This window comes from Scylla paramamosain, chromosome 21 (genome assembly GCF_035594125.1).
Source record: "Scylla paramamosain isolate STU-SP2022 chromosome 21, ASM3559412v1, whole genome shotgun sequence".
Taxonomy (NCBI): Eukaryota; Metazoa; Arthropoda; class Malacostraca; order Decapoda; family Portunidae; genus Scylla; species Scylla paramamosain.
In genome coordinates this window covers 10,533,267-10,546,873 of record NC_087171.1, presented here as the reverse complement: position 1 = coordinate 10,546,873, position 13,607 = coordinate 10,533,267, and the positions used below count along the sequence as shown (strand labels likewise).

At 34.2% G+C, this 13,607-nt stretch overlaps 2 protein-coding genes across 4 annotated transcripts in view; one reads left to right on the top strand and one right to left on the bottom strand.

Moving 5' to 3' along the window:
* The window catches only part of LOC135110998 (vacuolar protein sorting-associated protein 37B-like), a 30,383-nt gene that overhangs the window by 11,944 nt on the left and 4,832 nt on the right, over positions 1 to 13,607 (top strand). For all 3 annotated transcript variants that reach the window (XM_064023842.1, XM_064023841.1, XM_064023840.1), the window contains 5 exons: positions 3,523 to 3,650; positions 5,302 to 5,394; positions 6,107 to 6,185; positions 11,818 to 11,900; positions 12,348 to 13,607. The exon at positions 12,348 to 13,607 is cut by the window's right edge and continues 4,832 nt beyond it. In XM_064023842.1, the coding sequence (XP_063879912.1) occupies positions 3,525 to 3,650; positions 5,302 to 5,394; positions 6,107 to 6,185; positions 11,818 to 11,900; positions 12,348 to 12,611 (645 nt within the window). In that variant the 5' untranslated portion in view covers positions 3,523 to 3,524 and the 3' untranslated portion in view covers positions 12,612 to 13,607. The remainder of the gene's footprint in view (positions 1 to 3,522; positions 3,651 to 5,301; positions 5,395 to 6,106; positions 6,186 to 11,817; positions 11,901 to 12,347) is intronic.
* LOC135111001 (huntingtin-interacting protein K-like) lies at positions 7,168 to 10,735 on the bottom strand. Its single transcript, XM_064023848.1, has 3 exons — positions 10,599 to 10,735; positions 9,406 to 9,602; positions 7,168 to 7,391 (listed from the first exon to the last, which is right to left on the bottom strand). The coding sequence occupies exons 2-3, from the start codon at positions 9,598 to 9,600 to the stop codon at positions 7,236 to 7,238; spliced, it is 351 nt and encodes a 116-aa protein (XP_063879918.1). The 5' UTR covers positions 9,601 to 9,602; positions 10,599 to 10,735; the 3' UTR covers positions 7,168 to 7,235.

The following is a 13,607-nucleotide window of genomic DNA, read 5'->3' as shown; positions in this document are numbered from 1 at the left end:
ATTCTTTTTAATGCCCAACTAGAACCCAAATCCTGGATATGCATCTCAATTTTTTGTTCATGTGTTATGATATTTACATAATGATACACCAGACATTATTAACCAAGCATGGACAAACCAGATTTATCTTAGTGCATACAAAAATTCAGGGAGAGTTAGAAATGATGAAGTGCATACAGAAGTTCGGGAAAGTTAGAAATTATGAAGTTAGAAACGATGAAGCGTACAGAAGTTAGGGAGAGTTAGAAATGATGACTGTACTCAATTTCACCAATTTTTTTCATTGTACATAATTTTATGCCCAGAACATTCATGAACATGGTAACACTGATACTCACTGCTGTTATTATTTGCTGATTGGTCTACATTTTTAACTCTTGGTTTAAAATGTTTGGCAAACAAATTTTGTATTCCTTCCAAACTTAATTTTGATATGCTTGATTATTAACAAAAAAAATCTGGCATCATCCAATTGATTTTGGTAGAAATACACTACCAAGTCATTGTACATTTTAAAAGGGTATGAATATGTTGCTTTACTATTAACAAAAACATCTGGTATCATGCAATTAAAATGCAGTTTGCAATTAAAATGCAGTAATTCATTGCACATTTTATAAGGATATGAATATATTGATCAGCTACTGTAGTGACAGCATCAGTCAGTGACAGTGTTAGGTAACATGTTTGCATGCCCTCAGATGGCAAAATTACTGTGACAGTTGGTGAAACAATACAAGTATATTTTTTTATAGTCTATTTTACCTTACTTTAATTTTATTAATGGGAAACTTTTTTTTCTACTAATTCAATTTTATTTGTGTTTATTAGAAAAGGAAATAGATAGAAAAAATGTAATTCAGTTAGACAATGTTTTCTAATAAACATATTTGTTAGAACACTTTTAATATGGAAAAGTGGTTACTACACAAATGGATCAACATATATACTTTCAAAGTTTTCTCATTAAATATGTATGCATTTCTATACAGTTGATAGTGCATGTAATGAAACTACTTAAAATGTTCAAATACTAAGATATGCCAGAAATGAAATAAGTTAAATACATATGCAAAATATAATTAGATAAGAATAGCATACTGCTGTGTTTGTTTTCTATGTAGTTACAGTAAAGATATAGTTTCATACTATAATTTGTTGAGAAAGCTGATTACATACCCCTCCAATGGTTGGTGAACATGTTCTTTGTCCTCTGATGGGATGCAACAAATCCAAGGCATTGCTGTGTTAAAAGATTAAATTATTCTGCATAAATATTTGACATTGGAATGCATTATAATAAGCTTTTCAGGAGTGGCAAATTAGAGTGGGCTCTTTTTCTGCCTTTTTTGTGCCTTTACCAACCTCCTTGACATGTTGACAGAGAAAATAAATAAATAAAAACATACAATATTGATTATTCTCATGTTATAGCTTTATTATGATTACATATACATACTAGTATCACTGTATTTAGTTAGATGGTAGTTACTTCAACTGTTTCATGCTTTTGATAAAAAAAAAAAAAAGTGTTGGAAAATATGAAAAGGAGGACTGTAACATAAGCTGTGTAGACAATCCCATAACTCCTCTAATCTTGTAGTGTCGATTGTGTTATAATAATAATAGAGTAGAATACTCATGTTTTGTTTCCCATCAAATTTGTAAGTTGTGACATACAAATTGTGGAGGGAATATAACTTAACATGTAGCTAAATAGCAGTGCAAAGACTAAAATTAATATGTTCTATACCTTAATATGCTGTTCTTGGTTGTGTGTTATTTGTTACATTGTAGTGTTTAGATAGTAGTAAGTATTTTTGTCTTTTGTAACCTGTCAGGATTGAATATTAAATTATGACAGAAGAGAATATAATTAATAATAGCTAGGTCATACTGAATAAAGCTTTAAATTTAAATACTAAGAAGGCTATTCATTGATTTCATTTTCAGTTTTTCTATCAGCTTTATAGTTATAAAGCAAGATATGCTTCTGTGTATATATATATATATATATATATATATATATATATATATATATATATATATATATATATATATATATATATATATATATATAGTGGTTCTCAAACTTTATGGCACTGCATCCCCTTTTGTTCAGCCCTGTGCATATGGCATCCCCTTCCTCAGAGCAAGGAAGTGTTCATTGGCTCTACATTAAAATTCATCTCACTATATTTCTCAAATTAAGAAGCTTGTGCTTGTGAAATGAAGATATGTATTACACTTCAAAAGAGAAAGAGAAAAATGTTTCAAACGGTGAATGATAACTTATTTTGGACAAATTATGTATGGTTTGCAAGACAGTCATCAATCATCCAATGTCATGGAGATTGGATGCCAAGACCAGCACTGTTTCTTGTCACATTAGATAGTTTAAAAGAATAGGTTGGATAAATTTAGGGATGTGGATGTGGACAGCCAATGGTAAACCTTAATTGCTCAGTAGCTTTGTGTACCATTTTGCAGTCTTCTTATTTTCTCATATTCACATGCACTTGAATTCATAGTGAAGTTGAAGGATCCCATTGCATGTCATCTTCAACATTAAGTGCATCATCATTTTTTGCCTTAACTATAAGAGATGCCTTGTAAAATTTAATGGTAAAGGTCAGATAACTCATTTCACATTGCCAAAAGTTTAGGTTGGCAAGCAAGTAGTTTGTCTCAAGATTCTCTTGTGATTGCACTTTGAAGAAATCATTTTGTACTGTTCAGCAGATTTCATAACCTAAAATTTCTAAGATGTATTTGGAACATTCCTTCACATCAGTGACAAGTGGATTCCATATGGATTTTCATTCAGGAAAGGATTAATATAAATTTTAGTAATTCACATGATGGTCTGAATGGAGTAACCATCTCTGGTCTATAGGATAACTGAGCCTGAATGTTGTAGATGTAATATTTAATTCTTTCAGAAGTGCTTCAAACTAAATCATGAACCTGTTGTTTATAACTAGTAAGAGCCAATGATAATTTAGAGGACTATTCATTATTACATAATATTCAAAATAGTTGAATTACCAAAATTATGGACATTAATAATATTGCATAATTTTCTGCAGATTAGTACATAAATTGATTATTATTAAGTATTAACCAGAATCCTTTAACAATGGCTTGTCAAATTTGTACCTTCCTTAAGGATGCTATATGCCATTAGTTTGAGAACCACTCATCTATACTCATATGTGAATTTTCTATCAAGGAAATGTTGTATACCATTACCATAATAGATCTTACCTTTGTAGGTAATAAATTATAGAGGATAAAATTGCATCAACACCAAGAAGACCCAGTGTGAAGATTGTTGCTATCAAAGCTTATTCTCTTACTGTTGAACCTCATAATTAATTTGAGACCACAGCTTATGTAGTGAATTTAAGTGGATATATATATGTTTAGGTACTGAGGCCACTGAATTAGTTGACAGTCCAGTGATGACAACTATAACAAAGAATCAAATAACTGATTTGTGTTTTGTTGCTGTATTGCCAGGAATGATGTCGAATGAGCCTGATTATGGCGCAGCCTTGGGGCTCATCAACCACCTGCCAACAGAACAACTTCGTGACCTTGTCAATAATGATGACAAACTCACTGACCTTGTAAAGGATCTGCCAGAGGTGGGTCATAGTTGTGCATAACTATTAGGAGCACAATTATGTAATAGCTAAGAACTCAATATTGGAGATGGCTCTGACAGAAGAGTTTTTGCATTTGTCTCGTGTACATTTCAAGTCTCCCATTCTTCTTTCATCCCTTTCTCTCACATACTTCAGTACTCACTCCTATCTTCATTGGAGGTTGTCTTTATGCACCCACTGCATCTGTCACACTCATGTATACTTTGCTTAATCATCTGACCCATGCTTTCTAGATGGCCAGATGACCTTAGGATAGTATAATTCAATCCCTTCTCTGACCTCTTACACTTCCGCACATTTCATTCCTTTATCTTTACTTGTGATACTAACTCATGCATTTTCATTACTTTATTGTCCACTCCTTGCACATCAGATGCACTTGCATTATTATTATTTTTTTTTTTTTTTATCATGTATTTCATTATTTTATCATATGTCCCAGAGATTCATTCATTCCTCTCTTGCACAGTTCTTGCACAGCTCTTGCCTCATTTTCCCTTTATGTTTTCAGTAAGTGTACCAATTTCATGTAGTTGTATTTTCTCCATTCACCCTATTATAATTTCATTTGTGTTTATAACTTTCACTCCAATTTTAACACTACAAATGAACCACTTTGATTTTACATCTTTCAAGCATCATTACCTTATTTTTATTAACACTCACCTTTAACTTCTACCATTTACATGCACTATCAAACACATTTTCTGCAATCAGGATTGTATTATTTGTCAACAGGATTGTATTCAGCAAGCACTTACCACTATTGACACACATTTTTACTCAGTTCACCAACTTTTGCTTTCATCTCATGCATACAGTGCAATATACACCCCTGTCTCTGATCTCATTTCCCAAAATATTGTTATTTCTTAATTTGCTCTAATGCCTGTTTTTTTTTTCAATAAACTCACATCATAAACTTTCAATACATCCCACATATCTGTTCTATCAGTTTTGTTATGTGTTTTCTCAATGTTAGTGAATGTTGTGCAATTTTTCTTTTCCTCTTCTAACTTTTTTTTCAATGAAAATCTAGTCCACACATCCATTTTTTACTCTTAAAATCTTTCTCTGTGATCTGCATCCTTTTAATTACAATTTCTTTTTACTACCTGTACCTTTAGCCATGAATAAGAGGCATAACTCTATAATATACCTACTACCCTTTCTCTTGTAGACTGGGACAGTGATAGCCTTTGTTCAGTCTCTTAATGTACTAGTTTCTTTCTATATGAACTTTATATTCTCCAAACCTGTCAGTTTCATCAGTTCCTCCATTTTTATTTTCTCTTTTTCACAAATCCTGCCATCGCTTCTATCATTTCATTACATGTTCTACATAGCTGCCATACCTCCTTACTTTACACTCTTTAGGTTTTTCTTATATTTCAAAAATTCACCTGACTGCAGTTCATTCTTCAATTATTACTAAGCAGATTTTAATGTTACAAATGTGTCATGTAGTAACTTTTGAAAGTTATGTCAGAAGGATAGGAATAACATTCATGTACTATCGATCATTAATTTGACTTGGAAAAAATATTTGCACTAAAAGTAAATGACAACACACACACACACACACTTGCAAATTAGAGCAGGCTTATTCACATACACATTCTTTTTACAGATGAAGAATTTGGCCAATGAACAAGAGATGCTGCTAGCAGCCAACAAGTCTTTGGCAGAATTCAATCTGTCATTGGAGCCAAAATTATCACAGGTATTGTTCTAGACTGGTTCTTTTTTCTGAATTCTCTTTTTAGTTTTGGAAGCCCAAGATATGAGCATGAAGTACTGTGGCAAGCCATATCTAAAGACAGATTTTTTGTATGTAGATGGCAATAGTATTTTTTAACATATTTACTTGGATATTTGCAAAAATTCATGAATTATTAAGAGGTTTATGCAGTGATTATGCTAGTAGGGCAATTTATTTACATGAATTCAAAGGAAATTAAGGGAAAGATGTGAAAGAGAAGTAAAAGAACTGCAAGAACATATTATCTTTATGCAGTAAGCTTTTTCACTTTTCTCTATACTCTCTCACTTCATAAGGTGTTAGTGCTTCTGACAGCTGTCTTCCAACCAGGCCTAGCACATACATTTTTCCATGACAGTTGTTTTTCTCTGGAATCTTCCTTTACTATAGTACAGTCCATTTTGATCACTCTCCTGAAGTGTTTTTTTTTTGTCTTATTTCCCATGGCACTTTTGTTTTAAGATCTTATCTATCAGACATAATTATGATACCTGTATAATGGAAACTTTTTACCTATTCCTAGATTATCAATATATTTTTATAGATCTTCAGTTTAGTTTCTCTCTTGTTTCAATCATACTCTTGATATTCTTTCAAAAGACATAATTTTAATCCTTATTAATCACTTATCCTGCTTGGTATAATGTTCACAATGATCTTGCAATTCTTTCAGGCCAAACAAACTATAATAGCCAAATATCAAGAGGCAGCACAACTCTCAGAGGAGGTTAATACACTTAAGGAGGAAGTTGGTGAGTGTGCAAGTATGCATGTGCATGTACCTGTTATCCCAGTTTCTAGTCTTGAATTCTTCAAAATATATTTTTTTAAATGCTGACATTATCTGAATTTATTCATATTTCCATATCAGTATGACAAAAGCAGCTGCAGTGAAGCTTTACATAGACTTGGTGATTCATCTTTCATTCTATTGGGAAAATTAAGTTTCATTGTCTAGGATGATTCATCATTCATTTTTCTAGTGGGAAAACAAAGTTTCAATATCTAGCAGAGTGATGTTTTACTCAGAATGTATTAAACTTTGGTCTGCTTCTTGTCATGCTTATTTTCACATGAAGATTTTTCTGAGGAATCAAGATTATCTCACTGTTCTTCTCTTGGTAGCCTCTCATGAGGTTGTATGTACACAATGACACAATGCTGGTTCTTGGCAGGTGGTGTAGGGGGGGCAATGCCACACCTAAATTATTGCTATGTCTTCTCATCACAATGTAATGCAAGTATGCAGATCATCATTGTATTATTATTCTGTTATTTTCAGCAGGAATAAGCACATTATGAGAAATTCATGAGCTATAAAGATAATGAATATAATCATTGATTATCATGCTTAGATAAACATTCCTGTTTATCAAAGACACAACACCAGACTTCAGCATGTTCTGCAAGGATATAGGATTTCACTGAAATTTGTAATGGTTGTTTGCCATGCAGAAATCTATTCTTAAATATTAACGTGTGAATGAAAAGTGTCCCATCAATATTTGTCATAGACCATCAGATCAGTCAAAACACACACACACACACACACACACACACACACACACACACACACACACACACACACACACACACACACACACACACACACACACACACACACACACACACACACACACACACACCAGTTCCCAAAATTCCCCTGTCCTGCCCTGCAATTGTTGCTACAACTAAGTCATTAATATATCTACTTCATATGAAAAGGAGTTGTTACTGATCAGATATCAATTTATTATAAGAAGAAATGCTTAATTTTCTTTCATAACAAGTGTTCATTAGATTCAGTTGGTGAGGGTGACTAGAGTTTCAATGAGGTTTCCTTGGTGCTCTCGAAGTGCTCGCTCAGCCTTTTGTTTGGGGATCTCCAGCTCCCTCATAATCAGCTCAACATCCTCCTTCTTGATAGACACCTTGGCAAGCTCCTGCTCCTTGGCAAGCTGGAAGAACAGTGATAAACATAAGACAAGTTCTTAAAGCCTTCTCATATTATAATCTCCCTATAACTCCAATAATTTGAACTGGAAAGTCATTCATATAGCAAAACACACTGCAAAAACATCTATAATTTAAGATCTAAATTAAATGTGCACTTTAATGAAAATTCTTACATAGCAAAATTGATTATCTAAAAACAATGTACATGTGTTTGTGTATAAGACTACTTCCCAAGAAATTTACATCAGATAAGATCATTATCAAAATTACTTAAGAAGTACCAACCAGACCTAAATTATAATAAATATATCATGCAAGTTAGGGTTTAGTCCAGTAATGGTGTACACCATTATTAGAAAATGTCACATGTATTCAGTAAACCCTCGTTATATCAGACCCAATTATATCGGATTTCACTTCTTTTTTTATGTAGAAGGGACACTGGCCAAGGGCAACAAAAAAAAAAAAAAAACCCACTGAGATACCAGTCCCAGAAAAGGCTCCAAAGTAGTAGTCAAAAATTGAAGGATAAGTGTCTTGAAACCTCCCTCTTGAAGGAATTGAAGTCATAGGAAGGAGGAGATACAGAAGCAGGCAGGAAATTCCAGACATGTATGGCCTATGGACCATCCATCTGATTTATTGGACAAATGTTGGTAAATGAGGTGAAACGTTTGGCCAGCAGCAATGAGTGGGTGACTGTGGGTGGGAGGCAGCGAGGGAGAGTGGTGGTGGTGGTGGTGAGTGCACACTGCACCCACCTGTTGGGCTGTCTGCCATAATTATGTTATTTCTGTCATACATTGTCTACCATATGCCATTTTTTTTTCTTCTATGAAATCTGGTTACTCTATAGTATTTCCATACCTATGGATAGTCAGGGCAGGAAAGGAAGTTCCTAAGTGGTCAGTCATGGGTCAGTCAGGTCAAGAATGGTTGCCATATATATGTACCTGTGTATGTATGTTTTACTTGTTTTCATGAGAAAGAAATTGTAGTAAATAAGGAATTTTATTAATAACCATAATTATATCAATCTTTTTTATATTTATTACCGTTAGTTTATTTTATTGATTGGAATTATTCACATCACCAGTTTTATCAGATCTTCGCCTTTATCGTCTGTGGCTTCCCCCCAGTGAGTACAATATAATAAGGGTTTACTGTTCTTTAATTTCCTGAAACTTGCAACTTATAGATTCCTGCTACATCTACAAACCTTTTTTTTTTCCAAGACTTATCAAAAAGTAACAAAATAAACAATAAGTAAAATAAGTAGAGTAAAAAATAATTATGCATTATTAGCTTAAAACAAAAAAAAAAAAAAAAAAAACACATATGAGCTTAAATTAGTTCATATACCTTTGTAGTTTTATTTGTTTATTTGTTATTTTAGAGAATAGAGTGAAGTAAATGGGAATAATTTCTTCCACCTGCAAGACAAAGTGCCTTTTCTTTTTTTGGTTACTTAGCATTCAAAGGGAAATTTTAGTCTGGTATATATAAGGGTAAATGATCTAGACTTAAACAAATTGTCTATTATTACAGTCATCCCAGATATTCACAAATTCATTGTTTTCCACTAATTTATTTGATGCACTGAAAGAGGAACATGTTGAAAAGCACACTAGATTTTCATACTGTAATATCATAAATTTCAAACCACCACCAAGATTCCTTGCTGCACAGATGTGTACATGCACATGTGTACATATGTGTGTGCACATGCAACAAGAGGCCAGAAAAGTCGGTCACACCCATGTGAACTTGCATATATCAAGTAGAGTGACAATTCATGCCACCATATCTTTCATAACAATTATCTTATAAATCTTCGTCTAACCTTGGGCTATTATGGTGTATTTGTTAAAAAATCTATATCTGGATCAGTTTGGTGCAAAAAACTAATCTGGTGTAATTTAATTTGGTGATTTGATCAGGCTAGCATCATGTTTAAAATATTTTAAAGTAGACAAGAACATAGGTAGTATTAAAGTTACATAGGTATAGACTAACCTTATTTGCATCATCTTGTCGCTTAACATCGTTGATCACAGAAATGAAGCTGGCATCAGATTTAATTTCTTTCTCTTCAGCATAGTTGGTGACACGTTCCAGATCTGCTGCACCACTGTCATGCTTAGCCACTTTGCGTTCCTTGCTTTTGGTTTCCACCTCATCCTCCATTTCGTGGTTTTCGTCATGGGACATTCCTGTTCATGAAATATTTTTGAGAGAGAGAGAGAGAGAGAGAGATTTAGGTACATAGATTGCATGTTTTTAGCAGAAAACAGAAAACTAGATTTTCATTGTTGCATAGCACTGCACTGCTGTACCACACCAGTGTGTATATGTCCAGAATTAACTGGGTGTGTATCCAAGTGTAATAACCAGACACAGTTATTGCTGGATATTGACATCTAGATCTTGGAAGGATTACTGTATGTGTCACAAATTTATTATAACACTGCTTGTGAATTTTTCAATATTACCACTTTCTGGGGCATGCTACTAGAAAGCAGCATACCCACCCATCTGACATTACATCACCAACTGTCATCTTGAAGAGGGTATTGTGTTATCGTATTTGTCATCTGTAAGGACAAAAATATCTTTTGATTGATTTAGAAGTGCTTTATATTAATCTACTACTTGTTTTTATTGCTAATCATCTGTTCCTGAGGGTCGTGGGAGGAAAGATGAAAACTACTACAGATTCATTCAAAACACCAAAATCTACCAGAAAATGACATTTCCGTCCATCATTGAGACTTTTTTTTTCATAATATTTGTTCTTTTTTTTCATAATATTTGTTCAATTTCTGAGGCCTAGGCACGGAGCAACTCTAAACATTGAAATTTTTCCCTAGACACCTCTGTGTGATTTGCGTTATCAATCTGAGATCCTCCCATAGGAATTTTACAAAGTAAAGGAATCACCACCATCGCCAGTAGCAACAAAGAATTCGCCATTTCCCTGACAACTAAGGTCACTGCATATCTACTCAGGTCGATGATATCCCCGGTCTCTCATTTCCTAGGATTGGTAGGCCAGGACTGGGGGCTGATCCAGTGTTTCACTCCGGTATTGTCTCCTTTCCCACAGATTAATTTAATGCATGTCAAGAAGTGCAAGCGGCATTATACACTCAAATTATAACATATATGTAACTACATTTGAGTGGGGGAAGAAAAATGACGGCGTTTACCAGTTATGTGACGTGCACGTTTCCTCCCTCGCCTCGCCGCACTGTTTACACCATGGCCACTGCTGCCAACTTTGTGGCTAACTTGCTGCCGTCGCTGGTCTCGTGATAAAATCCCGCGAATTAGGGATGTTTATTATGAGATAATTTGCCATTGATTTTTTTTATATATTTATAATGAGACACTCAGTGTATTTGTTTCTATCAGTTTATTGTATTAACTAGTTATACAGCATACGCTATGCAGCTTTCATTCCAACGTAATTGGGAACACTGACCAGTAGTTGTCGGCTGCTTCCGCGGGTTGCTAATCTCAAACTTGCCCAATTATTTAGCGCGTTCTTTTGCACTAAATATTTTACTGCTGTTAGTGTTAAATATGTGCTGTGGGTTACGGAGCTTTTTTTTTTTTATTTCACTTCTTCAGAAAAAAAAAAAGATAAATCCCTCCACCTTGCCAGATAATGAAATATCAAACAATCCCATTTGTGTATTACATTATTTATGGCGGAATGGGTTAATTAGGAGACATGTGGGATAGATGGAAGGTGTTTTGAGGATTTGGAAGTTGATGAGTTGGTTAAAATGAAAAGTGGATGAAAGACTAAAATGCATGGAGATGAGAAAAAAAAGTAATAAATAAATAAAATAAGGGCGCCTGCATAAAATTCAGTATGTTTACTATAGATATACAATAAGTAACTAGTGTCACCATGGCTGGACATTACGTATATGTCTAATATATTACGTAATATGTCTCTAATAGAATATGGATCTCTAATTATAGGGTTGCTTGCAATTGTCAGCCAGTTCATTATTTAGATTTTTTTTTACCCTGAAGAACATGTGGGAGTTACTTGAATTCTAGATATCCTCAGGTGATAATTACTGATGCTGTGTGCACTATTTCTTCATGAAATTATTCTTCAGTTGTTATATTTACTTTCTGGCTATGTTTTAGAGAAATATACAATAAAACATTCCCTAGTTTAATATACATAAATGATCCTTGAGTAAGATGATCACATCACATATTTACAAATCTCTTGCTTAAATGTATCAATAAATCTGTCATGTTTGTGTAAATTGTATTTATTCTTGTTATTATTTCTTGTTGTTACATACACTGAAAGAAATATGACTTTTCTGAGAGAAGCCACTTCTTTCCATCTTTCTAAAAATGAGATCACCTTAATTACAAAAAGCCAAATGTGTATTCCAGACTCTTCCAGTGGCCAGTACACAGCAGATACCATTGTAGCTCTCCTTCAGACGTTTACCCGACACACAGAGGAAGAAACAGAGGTATGTAACTATGTATCATATATACTCACAACTAATTGAGATTTACCTGAACCTTGTCATGGTAGAAAATCCACAAAGCAAGGAACATAATTTATCAAAAGTTTCAGTGTAAAAGTGCATAATAATGTCAAGATCCCATGTCACTAACATGCTTGGCCCTCAATGAACCTATCAGCTTGTATTTAGCAATACTTACCATTACTCAGTACAGATATCCAGAATGATGTTTGTAGACCAAAAAACATTGTGCTCTAATTAGATAAAGATTAACATATAATGAAAAGAAATTTACAGAAGTAGGGTTAGTAACAGTAGACTTACACAGATTCATGTTTTTGTTAGGTGTGACTGTGTGAGAGCAGGATGACTTAGCTTAATTCTTGTGAGTTTATCATATGCAAATTCAAATGGAGAGCAATATTTAATCATTCTTTTCTCCTTTTGAAGAACCTTGTCCAGTCATTCTTAGACAAGGAGCAAGAAGTGGATGAGTTCTTGTCTGAATTCTTGTCCAAGCGAAAGTTGGCACACCTGAGGAGAATCAAGGCTGATAAGATTACAGACATCATCAATCAGCAAAACAGCAGCTCCCACAACACTCCATATCCAACACCACCCTCTGCTGGTGGAGGCTTAGGCTATGGAGGATCCCAGTGGGGTACCCCATATCCAACTCAGCCTGTTAACATGCCCCTACCTGGATTCCCTTAAGGCAGCAAAGCAGATGTCATTAAGAGAAGTCAGCGACTGTGTTACCAGTAATCTACATTGATGAGTGTGCAAGTTTTTGAGATGTGCATCAGGGTTATCATGCTTATTCTTTATTCTGTCACCTTTTTTTTTTTCTTTTTTTAAGGGGGTGTCTGGGCATATTGGGAACTATTGAAGTCTTTTGAGTTTGTGAGGAACTACTGTCATGTTACATAATCTGTGTAGGTGCTGTCAACATTTTGTGTTCTGAATACAGGAAAGTGAGGCAAGATCTCCACCTATTTCTTCTGACTTGATATTCGGTTTTTCTCTCTCTCTCTCTCTCTCTCTCTCTCTCTCTCTCTCTCTCTCTCTCTCTCTCTCTCTCTCTCTCTCTCTCTCTCTCTCTCTCTCTCTCTCTCTCTCTCTCTCTCTCTCTCTCTCTCTCTCTCTCTCTCTCTCTCTCTCTCTCTCTCTCTCTCTCATTTAATCATTTAATCTTTTCTTCACACACACACACACACACACACACACACACACACACACACACACACACACACACACACACACACACACACACACACACACACACACACACACACACACACACACACACACACACATATTAGTTAGCCTTGGTTCCTGTTTGCCAGCATTTGATCATGGATGTGATCCCTTTATATCTATATTTTCACTACCTTGAGCAATTCTTACATTTTGTGTTGAAAAGAATTAAGTACAGTAAAAAAAATATTCTTTCAAGGAAAGTTTAAATGTTTTTCAAAGTGTTTTCTTCCAGGTGTGTGGAAATGTTTGACCTACACAGCTAGAGCATATTAAATTTGTTATATTTGTTTATTTGTTTATATACTGCTGCCTTAAAAAGGTACAGTTAGGTCATCACTAACACCACATGTCTGTATTGGTTTCCTTGTAATTTTAGAAGTTTAGCCTTCTCAAATATTTTTCAACAGCAATAACTCTTGTGTATTATTTTTTACATTTTTTTCTGTTATT

Coding starts and splice junctions, on each gene's coding strand:
- LOC135111001 (XM_064023848.1), bottom strand. CDS start 9,600: ATGTCCCATGACGAAAACCACGAAATGGAGGATGAGGTGGAAACCAAA. Junction 7,392..9,405: donor GACAAGATGATGCAAATAAG/GTTAGTCTATAC, acceptor CTGTTCTTCCAG/CTTGCCAAGGAGCAGGAGCT.